Here is a 24,004-nt window from a genome sequence, read left to right on the forward strand (position 1 = left end):
CTGCCTCTCAGGTTCAAGCAATTCTCCTGCCTCAGCCTCCCAAGTAGCTGGGATTATAGGCATGCACCACCGTGTCTGGCTAATTTTTGTATTTTTAGTAGAGATGGGGTTTCGCCACGTTGGCCAGGCCAGTCTCGAACTCCTGATCTCAGGTGATCCACCTGCCTCACCCTCCCAAAGTGCTGGGATTACAGGCATGAGCCACCGCGCCTGGCCAAGACTTTCATTTTCTAAATTCCTGTACTCTGAAACATTTTTACAAAATCATGTATTGCTTTCCTAATTAAAAAAAATAATACAGGCTGGGCGCAGTGGCTTATGCCTGTAATCCCAACACTTTGGGAGGCCAAGGTGGGTGGATCACCTGAGGTCAAGCGTTCGAGATCATCCTGGCCAACATGGTGAAACCCCATCTCTACTAAAAAATACAAAAATTAGCCAGGCGTGGTGGTGGACGCCTATAATCTCAGCTACTTGGGAAGCTCAGGCAGAATTGCTGGAACCCAGGAGGTGGAGGTGGTAGTGAGTCGAGATCACACCACTGCACTCCAACCCGGGTCGACAAGAGCGAGACGCTGTCTCAAAAAAACAAAAACAAAAAACAGGCTGGGCATGGTGGCTCTCACCTGTAATACCAGCACTTTGGGAAACCAAAGCAGGTGGATCACAGAGGTCAGGAGATCGAGACCATCCTGGCTAACATGGTGAAACCCCGTCTCTACTAAAAATACAAAAAATTAGCTGGGCGTGGTAGTGGGAGCCTGTAGTCCCAGCTACTCAGGAGGCCGAGGCAGGAGAATGGCATGAACCTGGGAGGCGGAGCTTGCAGCGAGCTGAGATTGCGCTGCTGCACTCCAGCCTGAGTGACAAAGCAAGACTCCGTCTCAAAAAAAAAAAAACAGAAACAAAAACATAATCAAATTAATTAAAATAGTGCTGCTATTTTTTTTCTTTCTTTTTTTTTTTTTTTTTTTTTTTTTTTTTGAGACGGAGTCTCGCTGTGTCTCCCAGGCTGGAGTGCAGTGGCGTGATCTCGGCTCACTGCAAGCTCCGCCTCCCGGGTTCATGCCATTCTCCCGCCTCAGCCTCCCGAGTAGCTGAGACTACAGGCGCCCGCCACCACGCCCGGCTAGTTTTTTGTATTTTTAGTAGAGACGGGGTTTCACCGTGTTAGCCAGGATAGTCTCGATCTCCTGACCTCGTGATCCACCCACCTCGGCCTCCCAAAGTGCTGGGATTACAGGCTTAAGCCACCGCGCCCGGCCTGTGCTGCTATTTTTTCAAGAGGCTAAGGTCCTGACTGGGCACAGTGGCTCATGCCTGTAATCCCAGCACTTTGGGAGGCTGAGGCGGGTGGATCACCTGAGGTCAGAAGTTTGAGATCAGCCTGACCAACATAGTGAAACCCCGTTTCTAGTAAATACAAAATAAAGTGGTTGGGTGTGGTGGCGCAAGCCTGTAATCCTAGCTACTTGGGAGGCTGAGTCAGGAGAATAACCTGAACCTGGGAGGCGGAGGTTGCAGTGAGCCAAGATTGTACCACTGGAGTCTAGCCTGGGCAACAAGAGCAAAAACTCCATGTCAAAAAAAAGAAAAAAAAAGCTAAAGTCCCATCTTCTCAGTATAAGCTTATCTAACAACCCCAGACCATTTCCAAACTTTGGAGAAGTAAATGGAAGCCAGAAAAGGCTAAATAATTTTCCCAAAGTCACATATAAAATAAAACAACCAGGATCTGAAAGCAGACTTGACTTCAGAGCACTCACTCCTGACCTCTACATTACACTACCCCCCGAACTAAACAGTAGGTGGGAAGGGTGAGTAGCATACAGTGCACATTCCTATGCCCTGAGGAACTGCAGCTAAATGTGGCTCGCAGGATCAAGCCTGCCTTCCTTCACGGGTTCACTTACTGCTCCTTTCATTCTGTGTGCCAGTTCGTACATTCGGATGCAGCCTTCCACTTTGATCCCCCGTGAGGATTGAAGTACCATAGATTCTGTGTGCTGGGACTCATCTTTGCCCTATATGAGTAGAAAATGGAAAAATAATTAAGTTTTTAATATGGTAAGCTTTAATAAGTTTTTAATTGGTGTTATCTCTTCTAGACAAAGACCACATCCCAACTTATGAACAACCACCAATAACAACAGCAAAAAAAAAAATTTAGGTCAGAGCCAGTGTGCTTTTCATGGATGACACTGACTTTGTTCTAATTGTTTTCTTTAACAAATTGATGTTCGCTACTTTGGGTGATTTTTTGGGTTTTTCTATGTTTTTCTGGCTGCTTATTTGTTTTACTCTGCACAGAAAATGTTTCCCCTTTCTTCGGATCAGTGTCCATTTGTCCTGGGATGGTTTGGATGAAATATCCCCAACCCACATCCCTAAGCTTCCACCCTCCTGGCTTCAGGAGAAAGCTGGCTATCAAAGTACTCTATCCTCAGGACGGGCGCGGTGGCCCACGCCTGCAATCCCAGTACTTTGGGAGGCAGAGGTGGGCAGATCACAAGGTCAGGAGTTTGAGACCATCCTGACAAACATGGTAAAACCCCGTCTTTACTAAAAAGACAAAAAGTAGCTGGGCGGGGTGGCAGGTGCCTATAATCCCAACTACTAAGGAGGCTGAGGCAGGAGAATCCCTTGAACCCAGGAGACAGAGGTTGCCTCAGCCTCCCGAGTAGCTGGGACTGCAGGCGCCTGCCACCATGCCCGGCTAATTTTTTATATTTTTAGTAGAGATGGTGTTTCACCATGTTAGCCAGGATGGTCTTGATCTCTTGACCTCGTGATCCACCCACCTTGGCCTCCCAAAGTGCTGGGATTACAGGCGTGAGTCACCATGCCCCGCCTTCTTTTTTTTTTTTTTTTTTTTTTTTTTGAGACAGGGTCTTACTCTATCACCCCTGCTAGAGAATACAGTGGCGCTACCTAGGCTCACTGCAACCACAACCTTCCAGGCTCAAGGATCCTCCCACCTCAGCCTTCTGAGTAGCTGGGACTGTAGGCATGAGCCACCATGTTCAGGTAATGTTTTTGTAGAAATGGGGTTTCCCCATGTTGCCCAGGCTGGTCTCGAATGCTGGAGCTCAAGTGTTCCACCTGCCTTGGCCTTCCAAAGTGCTGGGATTTCACACCCAGCTTTTTTATTTTCATTAACATATCTGACATGGATATCTCTGAACTTTTCTGATGAAGCTATATGGGAATGCTAACCTAAGAATATGTTGAGTCCAGAGCTACCAGCAGCCATCTTGCCACCTAGTCTATCTTAACAATGAAACCAATAATTGAGAAACGGAGAGGCAAAGCCCTGAGTTTAGGTTATTAGATTGAGTCAAAAATAACATCAATCCTATGTGGGGGAGATGTTTGAAAAATAATAATAAATAATGTCAAGCAGAAACATGCAGAATGTAGATTTTCCCAGATCTAAGTGATTCCAAATGCACTGCTAGACTTCCTAGTTATATGAATTAAAACTTCCCTTAGTCCCTTAAGCCAAACTGGGTTTTCTAATGTAAATACCAAAAATTCCTAAATAATGTGACAATCCATTACATAAAACCATTTAAGAATTTATTAGGCCAGGCGCAGTGGCTCCAAAAATTACGGAATTTTATACGTGAAAATGACCTCAGGCTGGGCACGGTGGCTCATGCCTGTAATCCCAGCATGTTGGAAGGCCAAGGCGGGTGGATCACCTGTGGTCAGGAGTTTGAGACTAGCCTGGCCAACATGGTGAAACCCTGTCTCTATTAAAAATACAAAATTAGCCAGGCATGGTGGCACATGCCTGTAATCCCAGCTACTCAAGAGGCTGAGGCAGGAGAATCATTTGAACCCGGGTTGCAGTGAGTCAAGATCGCGCCATTGCACTCCAGCCTGGGCGACAAAAGCGAAACTCCGTATCAAAAAAATAAAGACCTCAGCAATTTGGCCCAGAATGAGATTTACAGATAAAGAAACTGAAGTCCACTGATCCTGCCAGTATTGTAGCATGCCCTCAGATTAGAATCTGCTGCCAACAAGCTGCTCATGAAAATACTTTTTTTTTTTTTTTTTTTTTTTGAGACGGAGTCTCACTGTCGCCCAGGCTGGAGTGCAGTGGCGCGATCTTGGCTCACTGCAAGCTCCGCCTCCCGGGTTTACGCCATTCTCCTGCCTCAGCCTCCTGAGTAGCTGGGACTACAGGCGCCCGCCACCTTGCCCGGCTAGTTTTTTGTATTTTTTTAGTAGAGACGGGGTTTCACCGTGTTCGCCAGGATGGTCTCAATCTCCTGACCTCGTGATCTGCCCCTCTCAGCCTCCCAAAGTGCTGGGATTACAGGCTTGAGCCACTGCGCCCGGCCGAAAATACTTTTTAAAAAATCTTAATTTTTAAATAATTGATATTCACAGAAAGTTGCAAAAATACATACAGGAGGCTCCTATGCACTTTTCACCCAGTTTCCCTCAATAGTAACGTCTTTCATAAATACAATAAAGTAACAAAACCAGTAAATTGATATTGGTACAATCCACAGAGCTTATTCAGATTTCACCAGTTTTAAAGGCATTCATTTGTTTTTATGTACAGTTCTATGTAATTTCGTAACACATAGATTCATGTAAACACCACCACACTCAAGATACAAAGCTGTTCTATCACCACCAACCCCCCCATGTCACACCTATCATTATAGTCACACCACTTCCTCCCCCATCCCTTATCTCTAAGCTATTCTCCTTCTCTATAGTTCTGCTAATTCAGGAATGTTAAAGAAATAAATCTTCACCTAGGCTGGGCAGGTGGCTCACGCCTGTAATCCCAGCACTTTGGGAGGCTGAGGCGGGCAGATCACCTGAGGTCAGGAGTTCAAGACCAGCTTTGCCAACATGGTGAAACCCCGTCTCTACTAAAAGTACAAAAATTAGCCGGGCGTGGTGGCAGGTGCCTATAATCCCAGCCACTCAGGAGGCTGAGGCAGGAGAATCACTTGAACCCGGGAGGCAGAGGTTGCAATGAGCCGAGTTCACGCCATTGCACTCCAGCCTGGGGGACAAGAGTGAGACTTCGTCTCAAAAATAAATAAATAATAAATAAATAAATAAATAAATCTTTACCCAGCCCTAGATTCTGGTTATGTTTTAGTTCTAAAAAGCTTACAGTTTTTTTTTTACATTTAAGTCCATGATCACTTTGAGTTAATTTTTATATAAGATATGACATCTAGGTGGAGGTTCATTTTATTCCCTAAGATGTTCAGTTGCTAAAAATACATATTTTAAAGTACCTAGACCTTTTCTGGCAATAACAACAACAAAATAAATAAATATGTGTGTACATATACATATATATAAATATATACATACAAATATATATAAATATAAAAATATATATATACAAATATATATATATATTTTTTTTTTTTTTTGAGACTGAATCTTGCTCTGTTACCCAGGCTGGAGTGCAATGGCGTGATCTCAGCTCACTGCAACCTCTGTCTCTCGGGTTCAAGCAATTCTTTTTTTTTTTTTTTTTTTTTTTTGAGACGGAGTCTCGCTGTGTCTCCCAGGCTGGAGTGCAGTGGCGTGATCTCGGCTCACTGCAAGCTCCGCCTCCCGGGTTCACGCCATTCTCCTGCCTCAGCCTCCCAAGTAGCTGAGACTACAGGCGCCCGCCACCACGCCCGGCTAGTTTTTTGTATTTTTAGTAGAGACGGGGTTTCACCATGTTAGCCAGGATAGTCTCGATCTCCTGACCTCGTGATCCACCCGCCTCGGCCTCCCAAAGTGCTGGGATTACAGGCTTGAGCCACCGCGCCCGGCCAGGTTCAAGCAATTCTAATGCCTCAGTCTCCCAAGTAGCTGGGATTACAGGCGTGCGCCATGATGCTGGGCTAATTTTGTACTTTTAGTAGAAACGGGGTTTCACCATGGTCAAGCTAGTCTTGAACTACTGACTTCAAGTGATCCACCTGCCTCAGCCTCCCAAAGTGTTGGGATTACAGGTGTGAGCCACCACACCTGGCCACAAAGAATATTTTTTAAAGACTAATATTTTATTTTATTTTATTTTATTTTATTTTATTTTTTTTTTTTTTGAGACTGAGTCTGGCTCTGTCGCCCAGGCTGGAGTGCAGTGGCCGGATCTCAGCTCACTGCAAGCTCCGCCTCCCGGGTTTACGCCATTCTCCTGCCTCAGCCTCCGGAGTAGCTGGGACCACAGGCGCCCGCCACCTCGCCCGGCTAGTTTTTTGTATTTTTTTTAGTAGAGACGGGGTTTCACCGTGTTAGCCAGGATGGTCTCGATCTCCTGACCTTGTGATCCGCCCGTCTCAGCCTCCCAAAGTGCTGGGATTACAGGCTTGAGCCACCGTGCCCGGCTAATATTTTAAAAGATGAATTACTAGATAGAAAAATATACACTTTCTATGTAAAAACAAACAAACAAATAAACAAAAAACTGGCCAGGCACAGTGGCTCACAACTGTAATCCCAGCACTTTGGGAGGCTGAGGTGGGCGGATCACCTGAGGTCAGTAGTTTGAGACCAGCCTGGACAACATGGCAAAACCCTGTCTCTACTAAAAATACAAAAATTAGCCAGGCGTGGTGGCACACACCTGTAATCCCAGCTACTCGGCAGGCTGAGGCAAAAGAATCGCTTGAACCCGGGAGGCAAAGGTTGCAGTAAGCCGAGACCATGCCACTGTACTCGAGCCTGGGTGACAGAGCTAGATTCCATCTTTAAAAAAAAAAAAAAAAAAAAAGAGGCCGGGCGTGGTGGTTCATACCTGTAATCCCAGCACTTTGGGGGGCTGAGGCGGGTGGATCATGAGGTCAGGAGTTCGAAACCAGTCTGACCCATGTGGTGAAACCCCGTCTCTATTAAAAATACAAAAATTAGCCAGGCGTAGTAGCACCTGTAATCCCAGCTACTCAGGAGGCTGAGGCAGGAGAATTGCTTGAACCCGGGAGGTGGAGATTGCGGTGAGCCGAGATGGCGCCACTGCACTCCAGCCTGGGTGACAGAGCGAGACTCTGTCTCAAATAAAAAAAAAAAGGCTGGGTGTGGTGGCTCATGCCTATAATCCCAGCACTTTGGGAGGGCAAGGTGGGCGGATCACAAGGTCAGGAGTTTGAGACTAGCCAGGCCAATATGGTGAAACACCATGTCTACTAACAATACAAACATTAGCCAGGCATGATAGCAGGTGCCTGTAATCCCAGCCGCTCAGGAGGCTGAGGCAGGAGAATCGCTTGAAGCCAGGAGGTGGAGGTTGCAGTGAGCTGAGATTGCGTCACTGCACTCCAGCCGTGGGACAGAGCAAGACTTTGTCTCAAAAAAAAGAAAAAAAGGAAAAAGAAAATAGCGAAGTATGGTGGTATCCAGTCCCAGCTATTTGGGAGGCTGAGACAGAAGGGTGGATTGAGCCTGGGAGATGGAGGCTGCAGTGAGCCATGTTCATGCCACTGCACTCCATCCTGGGTGACAGAGACAGACCTCAGCTCAAAAAAAAAGGGGGGCAGTGAAGAGGAAGACATGTTCACATATATTTGTATATACACAAATTATCTCTATATAAAAAAATAATTTTAAAAAATCTCCAAAATTTAACTTTTTTTTGAGGTAGGGACTCACTCTGTTGCCTAGGCTGGAGTACAACGGCTTGATCACAGCTCACTATAGTCTCAAACTCCTAGGCTCAAGTGATCCTCCCATCTCAACGTCCTAAGTAGCTAGGACTACAAGCTCGAGCCACCATGCCTAGCAAATTTTTAAGTTTTTTGGAGAGACAAGGTCTCACTATGTTGCCCTGGCTGGTCTTGAACTCCTGGGCTCAAGCAATCCTCTTGTCTTGGCCTTCCAAAGCACTGGAATTATGGACATGAGCCACTGTGTTGGGTTCCATTTAACTTTTTTTTTTTTTGAGTTTAAGAGTGGAGGTTTAATAGGCAAGATTAAGAGAAAGGAAAACAGTTCTCTCTCTAGTGAGAGAGAGGGGACTTCTGAGAGGAAATGGCCCCAGTTCAGCATTTTTAAGTGGGAGAAATAACAAAAAAACAAAGGCAGGGACAAAACAGAACCAGGAATAGTGTAAAATCTCCTACAGAACCAATCAGAGAAGACATGTAAACTTTAAGAGCAGGTATACATTTCACTGTAAGCCTTCTTCCAGCAGATAACACAAAAAGGGAGACCATATCAGTTAAACAGATGCAGCGTTCATCAGAAAAAAAAAAGAATCCAATTGCTCATGAAATTAGTTATACTATTCTGGGTACTAAGAATAGAGGGGATTTTTCTCCCTCTGGGACTGTCTAAAGAGAACACTGAATGATGCTGTCAACATGGTCTCTACAAACAGCTACAACAATGAGCAATCATTATTTTCCCCAGGGCATGGGCACTGTCATATGACAATATTAAACATTTTGACTTTGCAGCCACCATGTCTTTTGTCTTAAGCTGATCACAACCTTACCTTGGTTCCATCTGGTGTTGCAGGGGAGGCTGGGGAAAAGGCGGAGCTTGTGTCAGGAGATTTGGGAACAAACGAGGGTTGGTCTAGGGCTGAAGCCGACACAGAGGATGGCAAAGTCTCAGAAAGAGGTTGGTTCTCCTGCATATGGGGTAGGACGTGCTCTACCACCCATCCAGAATAAGAAGATAGCTTGGGAAGAGACATACATTCTTCTAAAACATCCTAGAGAGGAGAAGAGGGTTAAGCTCAATTTGCATGTCAACTGATCTCAGTATAATCCACTACATGCCTTACTGAACATCTAAGAAGGCCTAAATAAATAAACATCAAAGACCCAAAGTAATGTTTTAACAATCAGATGAAAAGAAAGTACAGTGGTTTCTTGATAATGACCTTGACTACTATCCTTCTAATGAAAATCAGACTAAATAACTTAACTACAGAAAAAGGGACAATGCACAGATTGCCATTAAAGTGTACGTGAAAACAATCTAAAGCACTGAACAGAACACAAGAGGAATTCTGAAGTAAGCTACTGTATACACAATCAGTAGAATGTCAGTCACTTAATAATGGGGGTAAGTTCTGAGAAACATGGTGTTAGGTGACCTTGTCATTGTGCGAACATGGTAAAGCATACTTACACAAACCTAGATGTACATATTTTTTCATTTTTGAAATTAATTACTTTTGAGACAGGGTCTCACTGTTACCCAGGCTGGAGTGCAGTGACCCAATTATGGCTCCCTGTAGCCTGACCTCCTGGGCTCAAGCTATCCTCCCACCTCGACCAGTCTCCCCAGCAGCTGAGAGTACAGGCATGCGCTAATATATTCAGCTAATTATTTTTTCATTTTTTGTAGAGATGGAGTCTTGGTATGTTGCCCAGGCTGGTCTTTTTTTTTTTTTTTTTGAGATGGAGTTTCGCTCCTGTTGCTCAGGCTGGAGTGCAATGGCATGATCATGGCTCACCGCAACCTCCGCCTCCCCTGCCTCCCAGGTTCAAGTGATTCTCCTGCCTCAGACTCCCGAGTAGCTGGGATTACAGACACACGCCACCATGCCTGGCTAATTTTGTACTTTTAGAAGATACAGGGTTTTTCCATGTTGGTCAGGCTGGTCTCGAACTCTTGACCTCAGGAAATCCACCTGCCTTGGCCTCCCAAAGTACTGGGATTACAGGCGTGAGCCACCCTGCGCCCAGCCTTTTTTTTTTTTTTTTTTTTTTTTTTTTTTTTGAGATGGAGTCTTGCTCTTTCACCCAGGCTGGAGTGCAGTGGCACGATCTCAGCTCATTGCCACCTCCACCGCCCAGGTTCAAGCAATTCTCCTGTTTCAGCCTCCCCAGCAGTTGGGATTACTAGCACCCACCACCACACCCAGCTAATTTTTGTATTATTACAAAAATTAGAGACGGGGTTTCATCACATTGGCCAGGCTGGTCTCGAACTCCTGACCTCAGGTGATCCGCCCACCTCAGCCTCCCAAAGTGCTGGGATTACAGGCGTGAGCCACCACGCCCAGCCATTCTTTTTTCTTTTTTTTTTTTTTTTTTGAGACAGGGTCTCATTCTGTTTCCCAGGCTGGAGTGCAGTGGCACGATCACGGATCATGCAGCCTCAAATTTCATGCTCAGGTAATACTCCCACCTCAGCCTCTCAAGGAGCAGGGACTATAGGCACCCACCACCACACCTGGTTTTTTTTTTTTTTTGAGATGGAGTTTCGCTCTTGTTGCCCAGGCTGGAGTGCAACGGTGCAATCTCGGCTCACCGCAAACTCCGCCTCCCAGGTTCAAGCGATTCTCCTATCTCAGCCTCCCAAGTAGCTGGGATTACAGGCATGCACTACCATGCCCAGCTAATTTTGTATTTTTAGTAGAGACGGGGTTTCTCCATGTTGGTCAGGCTGGTCTCCAACTCCTGACCTCAGGTGATCCGCCCTCCTCGGCCTCCCAAAGTGCTGGGATTACAGGCATGAGCCACCACACCCGGCACACCTGGTTAATTTTTTTGTATTTTTTGTAGTGGTGAGGTTTCTCCACGTTGCCCAGGCTGGTCTCGAACTTCTGGGCTCAAGTGATCTGCCCACCTTGGCTTACCAAAGTGCTGGGACTGCAGGTTTGAGACACCAAGCCTGGCCCAGCTTGAACTGGCCTCAAGTAATCGTCCCGCCTCAGCCTCCCAAAGTGTTGGGATTATGGGCATGAGTCACCACACCCAGCCTAATAATTTTTTTAAAAATGGAAATAGATATGGATATGTGTGTATACATCCTTAGTAGTAATAATGATCATATCTAGTACCAGATCTTGGTTTGTAAATATAATTTTAAATCAAAGGAAACCAGGGGTCTCTGCAGAAAAGGTAAGTTCCAGAGTTGGAGGTAGAAAAATATAAGATGAGCCTGGAACATCTTTGTATGAGAAAATAAGTACTGATTACGTATGATATAATAAATAAATGAAAAAACCAGAGTAGTTGGGAGATTGCTACAACGAGCTAAAGTAAACTGATTGAGCAAATAAGTAAACATATTGAGAATAACAGAAGCCAAACTTCTCACTGCTAGGTAACATATTTACAAAGATGGATGGGGTAAGATTAGATAGAAAGAAATGTGAAGTGCTGGGTTGGAAGTGGCATTTATCAGTATGAAGTCATGGTTTTATAATATATATGTACACACAAATAGTTATAGATAATACATAAATGTGTATGTGGTGATATGTGTACATATTTAGAGATGTATTATTTCCTAGCTCTATCTACTGAGAAGGCCTAGAAGCAATGGTACCCAATCAAGAATCTCAACATACTAAACTCCCAGAACTTGGTCTGTAAATACAGCACCACCCTCCACTTCAAAAGAATCAGCCTCTTTGGAGAAATAGCTGATTCCAGGGTTGAGACAGGGAAACTTGCACCTGGGACACCTTTTTGTGCCAAAAAGTAAAGAAATGTCAATGAAAGATGGAAACATGTCAAAGGAACACAGGAGCCAACTTAATGAGTCGCCCAGTAGCCAAATCTGGGACATTTTTCTTTTTAATTCTTATGAATACATAATCGTTGTACATATTTACAACGTTACTTTTTTTTTTTGAGACACAGTCTCACTCTGTTGCCCAGGCTTGAGTGCAGCAGCACAATCTCGGCTCACTGCAATCTCTGCCTCCCGGGTTCAAGCAATTCTCATGCCTCAGTCTCTGGAGTAGCTGGGATTACAGGCATGCACCACCATGCTCGACTAATTTTTTTATTTTCAGTAGAGATGGGGTTTCACCATGTTGGCTAGGCTGGTCTCGAACTCTTGACCTCAAGTGATCCATCCCCCTCGGCCTCCCAAAGTGCTAGGATTAGGGGCCTGAGCCACCACGCCCAGCCTTGCCTGTGATATTTTGATACAAGCTTACAAAATCTGGGATATTTAAAATAAAATAAATAATAAAAGTAATGGATTACAACTCACTGAATAAAACAGAAATCCATGAGTCCATACCAATATAACTAAACAACAGAGAAAAGAAAGCATCTCCTGACGGTGGAACGCCAACTAACAAATGCAGAAGGAATAGTGGATATAAAGAAACAGGATCTGGCAACGTCATAGAGGTGATCGATTCATGTGGAAAACATCAGTGAATGCTAAAGCCATGGAGGATGAAGGTTTGCCCAGAAAAAGGATACTGGTGTAATCTCCACAATACTTACCAATAATTACTAAGGGAAAAATGACGAATTTAAACGGAAAGACCAGGCAGATAACAACGTAACCAGGTGATCAAGATTAGCATCACCAGTGTTGGGATGGGTTGACATCTGTGTGCCTCCTGAGAAAGCCATGGCATCATTTCTGTAGTATTCCTGCCAAGACTGCTTAACCTTGGTCTGGTGGTTTGAAAGCACCTATGCTGGCAGTCAACCTACAGAATGTAAGGTCTGTATTTTTCAAAACTGTCAACAACATAAAAGACAGGAGAATATTTTAGGATTGTTTCCCAAGAAGTCTGAGGATGCAGAACAACGTCTTATCTGTAGCTAACTAGCAGCGACTCGGGAATGGGAGCTCTGCCTTAACTCTCCACATCCCTCCACTTCTAGTGTAGAGCTTTGCAAACACTAGGTACAGTGACCACGCCCCCATTCACTTTCCAGGTCTGCCAAATCAATCTAGAAATTTGGTTATTTCACTGGCAGCAACGGATTAGGTCGTGTCAATCGTTCGTCGCAAAATCTAGAGCTCCCAGCACATGAGACACGCAGTAAGTTAACTGAGCCTGGGCCAAGATTGCTTTGACAACAGCAGAGCGGAGAAGGCGCCCAACTGGCGGAGGGTAGCAATGAAGCCTTCAGAGCGCGGGGCACCTGTGAAGTCAGGGGAGCTCCCCGAAACGCTAAAATAGGCTGGAGAGGACAGAAACCCCAGGACAGAAGGATGTACATACAGAAGTCAAGAAATAAATGCAGGTTGTGAGGCTGCACGGGTTCCCGGAAGCAGAACGTGCCAAGGGCTAGGGAGGAGAAGGGTTCGGTCGCGAGCGGCCGGAAGGGCCTACGTCCTCCGAGGCCACCGCTCACCTCGCCCCGCAGCAGCCAGTCGCGGTAGTAGCAAAGGCGACCTTTGTCGGAACTGCGTAGAGCCTGCAAGGTCTCCCAGCAGCGACCCTCAGACGGCATGGTAGGACGCTGGCCAGCTTCTCTGAGGCGCCGCTTCTGACCAAACAAGCCCTCGAATCAGCCGCCGGGAAGGCCTCTCAGGCTTCCGCTTCCGGGGCGCGAGCGCAACACAGCCCCGCCCCTAACGGCTGTGTGCCCCGCCTCCGGCAACGCTCCCGCCCTCCCGCCAGTGCGCCTGCGCGCAGGAATTGCCTGTGACTGCAAGTTCTGCGGAGGTAAGCACCAGCTCCCAATCCCCGGGGCTGCAGAAAATTGGTATGTGCCTTGAGAATGTGCAGAAACTGGAATCCTCATACGCTGCTCATGGGAATGTAAAATGAAGCACCTGCTGTGGAAGACAGTCTGGCAGTTCCTCAAAAGGTTAAACAATTACCATTTGACCCAGCAATTCTCCTAGGTAAATATATGTATAAAAAAATACACCAAAGAAATGAAACCTATGCATATACAAAAACTTGTCCATGAATGTTCACAAGCAGTGTTATTCATAATAGCCAAAAAGTGAAAGCAACCCAAATGTCCATCCATTGGTGAATGGATAAATAAAATATAGCACTATGTGTGCAGTTCCCGAGTTCCCCGCTTTCTGTGCACTGACCAAGTATCAGAGTGCCTTGATCGCCCTGTGACCCAGCCAGTTGCAAGTTTTTTCCTGCAGACTTGGAACCAAATACGGGCCTTGCATATCCCCAGGCACTAATAAGGATATCTAAGTTGTTGCCCAAAACGCTGAAACTGACCCCTGCCTTTAGCCAAATTCCATAAACCCTCATATAAACTCCACACCCTGACCCCTCCCTGGGGATGTACCTAGGTGAAACACCTCTTCTCTCTCGCTATCCGTCGCAAGAATTGCTGCAGCCCACTCTGTAAGTTTCCCTAATAAATGTTTTGGGTTTAGTGCTCCTTTTTTGAGACAGAGTCTTGCTTTGTCCCCCAGGCTGGAGTAGTGGCTCCATCTCGGCTCACTGCAAGCTCCGCCTCCTGGGTTCAAGCGATTCTCCTGCCTCAGCTTCCCGTGTAGCTGGGACTACAGGCGCCTGCCACCACGCCCAGCTAATTTTTGTATTTTTAGCAGAGATGGGGTTTCACCACGTTGGTCAGGCTGGTGTCAAACTCCTGACCTCAGCTGATCCACCCACCTCGACCTCCCAAAGCACTGGGATTACAGGCATGAGCCACTGTGCCAGGCCATAGTGCTTCTTTGGAGTCCCAACCAGCCCTGTTTGGCAGGAGGAAACACTATCTACATAATGGAATGTTATTTGGCCATAAAAATAAAGTACTGATGGTACACTGAAACATCAATCTTGAAAGCATTATGCTGAGATAAGCCAGTCATGAATGGTCACGTTAGACAATTCCATTTATGTGAAATGTCCAGAAGAGACAAATCTATAGAGCCAGAGAAGCTTTATGACTAGTTGCCAGGGGCTGCGGGAGGGGAATGGGGACTGACTGCTAATGGGTATGGGGTTTCTTTTTGGGAGTGATGAAATTGGTTGGCTGGGCGCGGTGGCTCACAACTGTAATCCCAGCACTTGGGAAGGCCCAGGCAGGCGGATCACCTGAGGTCATGAGTTTGAGACGAGCCTGGGCAACATGGCAAAACCCTGTCTCTACAAAAAATACAAAAATTAGCCGGGCACAGTGCCATGCACCTATAGTCCCAGAGGCTGATGCAGGAGGATCCCTTGAACCTGGGAGGCAGAGGCTGCAGTGAGCCGAGATGGTGCCACTGCACTGCAGCCTGGGTGACGGAGTGAGACTCCATTTCGAAAAAAGAAAAAACTAGGTCTAGAATTAGATAATGGTGATGGCTGCACAACTTGGTGAATATACCACAAACCACTGAATTATATATACACTTTATCTTTTCGAGACAGAATCTCACCACGTTGCCCAGGCAAGAGTGCAGTGGCGTGATCTTGGATCACTGCAACCTCCACTTCCTGGGTTCAAGTGATTCTCCTGCTTCAGCCTCTCAAGTAGCTGGGACTACAGGCGTCCACCACCACTCCCGGCTAGTTTTTGTATTTTTAGTAGAGACAGGGTTTCACCATGTTGGCCAGGCTGGTCTCAAACTCCTGACCTCAGGTGATCCACCCACCTCGGCCTCCCAAAGTGCTGGGATTACAGGTGTGAGTGACCATGCTTAGCCTATATATACACTTTAAAAGGGTGAACTCTAGGCCAGGTATAGTGGCTGATGCTCGTAATTCCAGCAGTTTGGGAGGCCAAGGTAGGATTACTTGAGCCCAGGAGTCTGAGACCAACCTGGGCAACATGATGAGACCTGCCTCTACCAAAAAAAAATCAAAAATTAGCCAGGCATGGTGGTGTGCACCTGTGGTCCCAGCTACTCAGAAGGCTGAGGCAGGAGGATCCCTTAAACTCAGGAGGTTGAGGCTGTAGTGAGCCATGATTATGCCACTGCACCAGCTTGGATGACAGAGGGAGACCCTGTTTCAGAAAAATAAAAGGAGTGAATTTTATGTGAATTATATCTCAATAAAAATAGAATGAGTCACAGTTGTCCAGAGATGGCTCTAACCGGGACCCCAGACTTTCTGACCCTTCCATTGTCCACCACCTCGTGAGATCTCAGTTTGAGATAGGAAAGATTCTCTCTGGAGTACGAGCAATGTGAACATTTTTCATTTTCTGAGTTTTTTAAAATTCCCTGGACTTCTTGTAATAAAAATATTTTAAAAAGAAAAATTGTTGGAAGAGTCCCAGCAAGGGACTCCAAGAGAGGTGTTGCTCACACCAGAGTTACAGAGCAGTGCCCTGCACTGGGGTTTTCTTTAGTTTGGCAAAAATAATAATGAGTTATACAGATATATATACATGTTGATGGAAGTCTGTCAATTGTCCTTTCTTGGGAAGGCCTTTCACCTATTATAAGTTCATGTCCATTTACGTTAAGAGTGTGAAAATGAGCTTGGTTTTTTGGCAATAGTAGCTAGAACTACCTTTGTTGGAAAATCTGAAAGCTGGAAACTATAAATATCCTCAAAATTTGGTGGAGAAAAGAGATTTCTGGTCTTTGAAATCCAGGTGCCTAGGTGGGTTCAAGAACACAGAGAAGGCTGGGTGCAGTGGCTCACACCTCTAATCCCAGCACTTTGGGGGGCCAAAGTGAAACGTTCGCTTGAGCCCAGGAATTCAAGACCAACCTGGGCAATGTGGTGACATCTGTCTCTACAAAAAATAGTAAAATTAGTTGGGCATGGTGGCATACACTTGTGCTCTCAGCTACTGTGGAGACTGAGGTGGGAGGATTGCTTGAGCTAGGGAAGTCAAGGCTGCAGTGAGCCATGTTCCCGCTATTGCACTCAGTGTGGGTGACAGAGACCCTGTCTCCAGAAGAAAAAAGAACACAGAAGAAATTCTCTAGAGTTGAGTTAGAGTGGCTGAGAGGTGAGAAGACTGGACCAGCCAGGCTAATACTAGCTAGAATCAGAAGGGCAGAGGTTAGCACGGTACGAACAAAAATGGTGAACAAAAATGGCCCAGATTCTTATTCAGAAACCAATTCACATTTTAAAAATATATATTGTACACTATCCCATCCTCTTCCTAACAGCTGAAGTGATCTACCCTAAAACACCAAGCGATCCTTCTTACAGTTTGTTCCCTCCTGACAGTTCACTGATTATAATGTGAAAGCACCAACCTGAGCTAAAATGAAATGAAAGCCCGATGTTTCAGGCACCAAGTACTTTAAAAATGTCTGCTGGCTCTCATGCAGCATTTTACTTAATCATTTTTTAGACGAGGGATGAGGAGTGGCTGGGTAAAGGAAATCATCAAATGGAGCCTTAAATAACTGATTATAAAAGCTTTTTGTAAAATCACACAAATATTTCAAGAATAAATGCATTCTGGAGATACAAACCAGGCAAAAAGAAACAAAAATCAATGAAATTGGCATTACACTTGTAAAAGGCCAAATAGACACAAGCCCTCGAGGGTCTACTTTGAAGTGCTTGGGGGCAAGTGGCCTCAAAGAAACTTGGGAGTGAGAGGTTTGCACTGAGCTTGGGAAGGGAGCATTGGGAAAACACCACACTTGTGAAATCAGGAAAAAAAAAAAAAGCAAGTGATGGTGCTCACAGCCCAGGACGACCTCCTGCTGGTTTAGGTCAGAGAAAACCTGAGAGAGAGATTCCTAAAACAATGAGGGTTGTAAGGGGACTGGTGGAAAAAATCCAGTGGAAATATTTTCTCAGGAAAGAGGGGAGCAAAGTCATGGTAAGTTAAAATCTGGTACCCTAATGCAGTAGTAAACTTAAGGCCTGTTGAGGAAATTTTAAAACTTCCATCAGGTGACTGTATCAGGGAGGAGAAAACCAAGTGCTTCCTGCTTCACCTTCTGCTGCTTCTGGGACTTTTCTAGAGCTAGTACCTAAGGACAAGACCCTGAACCCATTTTATCACTGGGAGAGGAAAACCACCAGGCTTCCCAGCTATGGCTTGGCAACTCCGGAGTTCCCGCGGCTTCTGTCAGGGCTCCAGGCCCTGATAGGTGGCCTCAGGCAGGAGGAGATCGGGAGCGGATGGGAGAGCTGGTCAGGAAGGTGGTATAGGGACCATCCCCAAACACGTTGGCGTATGATGATTTGAGGAACTGGACGTAGTTCTGCATGCTGCGGTTGGTGCTCTCGGACTGCTCCAGGCGATCTTTCAGGTCTTGCAGCCGGCTCTGGTAGCGGCGATCCGCCTATGAGGAGAAACACAGCATGGGTCTGCTGTGCAGTGTCCAAAATAGAAGTCCATGGAGACATAGGGACTTTCTTAGGAGTTGCCAGGGGGTTGGGGGAGGCGAGTGCGGAGTGACTTCTAATGGGTATGGGGTTTCTTTCTGAAAATATTCTAAGGCCAGACACAGTGCCTCATGCCTATAATACCAACACTTCGGGAGGCCAGGACAGAATCATCACCTGAGCCTGGGAGTTCAAGACCAGCATGGGGCCGGGTGTGGTGGCTCACGCCTGTAATCCCAGCACTTGGGGAGGCCAAGGTGGGCAGATCATTTGAGATTACGAGTTGAAGACCAGCCTGGCCAACATGGCGAAACCCCATCTCTACTAAAAATACACACAAAAAAGTAGCCAGGGATGGTGGCACATGCTTGTAATCCCGGCTACTCGGGAGTCTGAGGGTGGGATGGGGATCATATGAACCAAGGAGGTGCAGGTTGCAGTGAGCCGAGATCGTACCACTGCACTCCAGCCTGCATGACACATGGAGACTCTGTCTCTAAATAAATAAATATCTACCCAGGATATCCTGACGGGATAGGAAAGTGATTGGAGAAAAATGAAACCATGTCATATTCACAAAAACAGTAACAACAAAACACCTTGGCCCACAGGCCCCACAGAAGCTAGCTTTGCTGCCCACTCTCCTAGCCCGGCCCACCAGCCTGACTCACATCGTCACGGCTCCGTCGCAGCTGGCTCAGTTCAGTTTTGGTTCTGCTCAGCTGAGTCTCAAGGTCCAGGATTTTGTTCTGGGCTGCTCGCTCCTTGGACAGCGCGTGCTCCTTGGTTTGTTCCACCTGCACATTCAAAGGCCCAGACATGAGGCTGGTTTACTGGACATGGGGAACACTTGGCAAAGAGAAGGCTGGGCCCTTCCCACTATCTGGTCTCGCAGACAGCACTTGCACATCATTGTGGACTGTGTTCTCTAGAACGTTGGGGCAGGAACTAACTACGGGGACTATGCCTGCCACCCAGCTTTGCCTGCCCTTTCCCAATGCTCCAGGAGTCACCACCAAAGATGTGGTAAGCCTATGTGAGGCTCAAGAGGGTAGTGAGTAAATGAGCAATCATCAGATATCAAGCACTGAGCCCTCTACAATGAAAATGTGATCCTTACAACTAATTCATGAAGCGGGTACAACTGTGTGCCCATTTTTCAGATGGAGAAATAGGCTGAGAGGTTAGGTGATTTGTCCAAGGTCACAGAGCTAGTCACTCATGAAATCGGGACTGACCTGCCTCCTCGCATCTTCAATGGCGCTCTCCAACTGCCTTGCCAGGGTCCCACATTCGCGTGTTTTCTCCTCCAGCCGCAGCTGAGACTGGTGGATTGCCTCCTCCCTCTTGGCAATCACCTGTAGGAACTCGATATTCTGGGCACTGGTCGCCTCCAGTTTCCTAAGTGGAAGCACTCAGTCAGATCCTGGGCATACCCCAACCTGTCATGTTCCACCCCGCCAGGGGGCTGCCAGCCTCTCCTGGACTGGGGATCTCATCATGCCAAGAATCTCCAAGGAGCCACAGGAATAAGCCAAAGAAATCTGCAGATCAGCAAGGTGGCCAAAGAACCGTGCAGCTGGAGCAACTGGTTAGAGAACAGAGTGAAGGGTGGGAACGCAAGCAGAGACTGACCGTGGACTGTGTTAAGTGTGGATAGCATCACATGGAACACAGCAACTTGCAGCTCAGAAAAATGGCACCACTATTATCCCCACTTTAGAGATGAAGAGACCGAGCCTCAGAGAGGGGAATTCATTGGCCTGAATTCAGCACAGCTGGCAAGTCTGTAACCAAAACCCAAGCCCTCAACTTCTGCTGTTCACTGCTGCCTCCCACAGCAAAGGGACTTCAGCTACACCACTCAACATCTTGTGTGACCAGCCATAGGGCAGCTGTGGCCATCCTGATATACACACACTGTCCTCAGTGCACTTCCAGGATGCCTTCCAATTTAAGGAGCTCTGCAGGGCCTGCAGGATCTAGCTGCATTTCCAAGGCCGGGAGGGCAGAGCAGAGGTGGAGCCTGGAAGGAGCCCACTTGGTTGTAGCCTCTTTGCAAGTGCACTGGCCCCCTGGGGCACTTAGGGCCTCCTAGACCTCAGGCACCTTCACCTCTGAAACTAAGGCTGGGACCAGGGCTGGGGGACTCTTGCTCACCTCTTACAGATGCTCATATAAGCTCTCAAGGAAGACAGTCACGGGTCTAAGTCATGCTTTGCCAGGTACCAACAGTGTGATGCTGGGAAAGTCACTTAACTCCTCCCCAAGCTCAGTTTCCTCATATTTAAAACTGGGATAATACCAGCTAACTAATAACATATGCTAAACTATACTGAGCGCTCCTCTATGCCAGGTAACATGCTAAGATCTTTACCAGGATTGTATCATTGAAGACTCACACTACCACCATGAAAAGATTATTATCAGCCAGGTGTGGTGGCTCCCGCCTGTACTCCCAGCACTCTAGGAGGCCTAGGTGGGTGGATCGCTTGAGCCCAGCAGTTCAGGAGCAGCCTGGGCAACACGGCAAAACCCCTTCTCTACAAAAAATACAAAAATTAGCCAGGCGTGGTGGCGTACGTCTGTAGTCCTAGCTACTTGGGAGGTTGTGGCAGGAGAATCGCTTGAGCCAAGGAGGTCGAGGTTGCAGTGAGCTGAGATTGCACCACTGCACTGGAGCCTGGGTGACAGAGTGAGATGATTGATTGATTGATTGATAGACAGATAGACAGATAGATATAGATAAATTAACTCTACCTTGATCCTTTCCTCAAAAAGAGGAAATTGAGCTTCAAAGGAATTAAATGATTTGCTCAAGATCACAATGACGGTAAGTGGCAGAGCTGGGCCCCAAGGCCAGGGCTTCTGATTCCCAAAGCTGTACCCTTCACCTCTGACTGCCTCCAACAATCCGTAAATAACAGAGAAGGGTCAGATCAGAAAGGTCTTTGGAAGGGTGACTGGCAAGAAAGGGCAGAAAAGAGTGGGGAAGTGGCCCCACCACAGTATACTGGCTGCTGCATTCAAACTGGGCCCTGCTGGCATGCTTGGACCAGGCATGCCTTTTGGGACAGGTGGTGCCTACAGGTGGGCTGATCCTGATCACGCTGTCATGGAGTGTCTCCCCAGGCTGAGAGGCCCCCTTGCTCTCTCCCACAATGCTTACCACTGAAAAGGAAGCAGCTTTTCCTCTGAGGTCTGCCTAGTACCTTCCAGGGCCTTGAGTCCCTCAAACACTTCCGCACACTAAGCAAAAAACAGCTAAGTGGCTGAAAGTCTCAGGTCCTAGGAAGAGGACAGAGATGGGACCAAGTGCCTCTAACCTCTCCAGTTCATCCACCTTCAGACTCAGCTGTTTATTTTCCTTCTGGGAAGCCTGATGTTTCTCTCTCGCCATCTCCAGCTTGTCCCCCTGGTGTTCGATCTAAAATGACAGGAACACAGACTGGTTTACAAAGGAATTTCCCGCTAGAGCCCTCCCCTCTCCCTATGACCTGTTGTCCACACCCAGGAAAGGGGCACAGTGCCCTCAGCAGGCGTCCAAGTCTCAATGCACAACCTAGAGGAGAAAGGACAGCAGGGATAGGTTAGGCCCAACTCCAAAGACAAAAGGCTGTCCCCACAGTGGGAGAAACCAGGTTTGATGCTAAAGAATGACAAAGATGCTTTCTTGATCAGGGGAGGCCACTCAGAGAGGCCCAGCTAGGATCCAGGAAAGACATGAGAAGGCAGAAACAGCTGACAGGGCTAACTGGCCCATACAAACCAACCAGAGAGCTTTACCTGTTATGTTGCTGGTACTATTGATCTCAACCTCCTCTTAACTGGGGACAAGTGCAGGCAAGACCACAGGAAATCTGTCAATCCTTTTGAGTTGGCAAGTTTGAGAATGTACCCAGACCCAGAGGACTGCTTTATGCAGAAGCCTCAGCTATCAGGGCTAAAAGGCCCGGAGAATGCTCAGGTTCAACGGAGAAGGCAGGCACTGTAAGGTTAGAGTACTGAGAACATGGGGTTGGGAACCGGACAGAGCTGGCTGGGTTCCAATCCCTGCTTACTAAGTACTAGCTCTGTGATGGTAGGGAATTACTTCTCTCTATGCCTTGGGCTGCTTTCTATAAAATGGGGGAAATAACACATGCACCTCACAAAGTTCCTGATGGAATTAAATGAGAGAATGCAGGAACACAGAAGAGGTGCTCAAAAAATGGTAGCTCCTTTTCTAATTATCACAAGTACACATGTCAGGAGAGGGGAAGGGGCCAGCTGGGCACGGTGGCTCACACCTGTAATCCTAGTACTTTGGGAGGCTGAGGCGGGCGGATCACGAGATCAGGAGATGGAGACCATCCTGGCTAACACGGTGAAACCCCGTCTCTACTAAAAATACAAAAAATTAGCTGGGCGTTGTGGCGGGCGCCTGTAGTCCCAGCTACTCGGGAGGCTAAGGCAGGAGAATGGCGTGAACCTGGGAGGCGGAGCGTGCAGTAAGCCGAGATCGCGCCACTGCACTCCAGCCTAGGCGACAGAGCGATACTCCGTCTCAAAAAAAAAAAAAAAAAGTGTGGGGAAGGGGCCTTGCCCAAGGTCATGCTGCAAATGGGTGGTATATAAGTTCTTGGACACTGTAGGCAGTAGGCATGGTTCTAGTAACCCAGAGACAGACTGCTTCTGGGAGAAAGAGACTGCTTGCTTCTTTCAGGACAGAATCTCAGGCAGTGAATGTTAAGAGTCAGGAGAAGCAGCTGAAGCAAGAGCAAGAGAAAAAGAAATTCTACAGCTCGGTGTCTGCTGGCACCTCCCAGCTGTGGGTGTGGAGCTGAGGACAGCAGCAGAGCATACAGGCAGAGGCAGGCAGAGGCAGCAGTCTTGGGTGGGGGCAACAGCAGGAGGGCCCAGTGACTCCACGCAAGTGACGGCTCCTATAACTACAATCACTTTGTGCAAACACATGGCATTTGGCACACCAGACTTTTATTTCACAGCACTGATGATAGCTCACTCCTTTTAAAAAGCGGCAGCCAAGAAAAAGGAAGTAGTCCTCCCTTGGGGGGCGTGCAGCTCATCTTGGTATGCGGGCCCCTGCTCGGGTCAGTTCGTGGGACCCTTTCTGCCAGTCCCTTACCCGGCTGCGCAGGTCTGATATGATGGCTGTGAGGTCGATGTTCTTCCGCTCATAGCCCTGCAGTTGGTCTTGGCACTCAGCCAGCTTCGCCTCCGTGATCTTCAGGATGTCAGGGAGCTGCTGCAGGTCAGCCAGCTGAGACTGGAACTGCCTTCGTGCCTGAAGCAGGAAGGAAAGACCCACAGTTGGGAAAGGCCTGGCTCCACTAGTACACATGTTAGGGCAGGGCTGACACAGTCCCCAGTGGAGGATCCTGCAAAATCCACAGCAGAAGTGTGGCCTACACTCCCTGCTGGCCACTGAGCAGGTGGCTTGCCATTCACTTAGTTATCCAATAACAATGGCAACCACACAGTAAACACCAAGACCCAGGCATTGCACCAGGGGCTCTGCACACTTGCTCATTTAATTCAGACAACCTGTAAAACAGGTGATGCTGTCCTCATATAAGGATAGTAAGGATCAAGAGAGCTAAGTCATTTGCCCAAGGTCATTCAGCTACAAACTGGTAAACACAGGATTAAAGTCTAGTCTAACTCCAAGCCAAGCACAGTGGCTCACGCCTGTAATCTCAGCACTCTGGAAAGCCAAGGGGGGCAGATCATTTGAGGTCAGGAGTTTGACACCACGCTGGCCAACATGGAGAAACCCCGTCTCTACTAAAAATATAAAAATTAGCTGGGAGTGGTGGCATATGCCTGTAGTCCCAGCTACTTGGGACACTGAAGCAGGAGAATCGCTTGAACCTGGGAAGTGGAGGTTGCAGTGAGCTGAGATCATGCCATTGCACTCTAGCCTGGGCCACTGCACTCCAGCCTGGGCCACTGCACTCCAGCCTGGGTGACACAGCAAGACTCAGTCTCAAAAAAAAAAAAAAATTTAAAAAGTCTAGTCTAACTCTAAAGCCCCTAGGAAAGCAGTCACAATGCTACAGGTCAGAGGGAAAGGTGAGAAATATC

General features: G+C 47.3%; 3 protein-coding genes across 18 annotated transcripts in view; 1 reads left to right on the forward strand and 2 right to left on the reverse strand.

Moving 5' to 3' along the window:
* Positions 1 to 13,270, reverse strand: part of GLE1 (GLE1 RNA export mediator) — a 38,469-nt gene extending 25,199 nt beyond the window's left edge. Inside the window, exons 1-4 of one of the 2 annotated variants that reach the window (XM_050759920.1) lie at positions 13,050 to 13,146; positions 12,183 to 12,425; positions 8,471 to 8,692; positions 1,914 to 2,024 (exon numbers count right to left, since the gene is read on the reverse strand). In XM_050759920.1, coding sequence (XP_050615877.1) covers positions 1,914 to 2,024; positions 8,471 to 8,674 — 315 coding nt within the window. In that variant the 5' untranslated portion in view covers positions 8,675 to 8,692; positions 12,183 to 12,425; positions 13,050 to 13,146. Of the gene's footprint in view, positions 1 to 1,913; positions 2,025 to 8,470; positions 8,693 to 12,182; positions 12,426 to 13,049 lie in introns of both variants that reach the window. The other variant, XM_050759919.1, reaches the window with a different exon arrangement.
* The window catches only part of GOLGA2 (golgin A2), a 434,268-nt gene that overhangs the window by 160,537 nt on the left and 249,727 nt on the right, over positions 1 to 24,004 (forward strand). The gene's annotated exons all lie outside the window — the stretch shown is intronic.
* The window catches only part of ODF2 (outer dense fiber of sperm tails 2), a 45,902-nt gene continuing 38,875 nt past the window's right edge, over positions 16,978 to 24,004 (reverse strand). For 12 of the 15 annotated variants that reach the window (XM_050759846.1, XM_050759842.1, XM_050759841.1 and 9 more), the window contains 5 exons: positions 23,046 to 23,204; positions 21,244 to 21,344; positions 19,156 to 19,318; positions 18,589 to 18,714; positions 16,978 to 17,874 (listed from right to left, as the gene is read on the reverse strand). In XM_050759846.1, the coding sequence (XP_050615803.1) occupies positions 17,686 to 17,874; positions 18,589 to 18,714; positions 19,156 to 19,318; positions 21,244 to 21,344; positions 23,046 to 23,204 (738 nt within the window). In that variant the 3' untranslated portion in view covers positions 16,978 to 17,685. Of the gene's footprint in view, positions 17,875 to 18,588; positions 18,715 to 19,155; positions 19,319 to 21,243; positions 21,345 to 22,877; positions 23,205 to 24,004 lie in introns of those variants that run through there. The other 3 variants (XM_050759852.1, XM_050759855.1, XM_050759853.1) reach the window with 1 other exon arrangement.

Source organism: Macaca thibetana, chromosome 15 (genome assembly GCF_024542745.1).
Source record: "Macaca thibetana thibetana isolate TM-01 chromosome 15, ASM2454274v1, whole genome shotgun sequence".
In the NCBI taxonomy this organism is placed as follows: Eukaryota; Metazoa; Chordata; class Mammalia; order Primates; family Cercopithecidae; genus Macaca; species Macaca thibetana.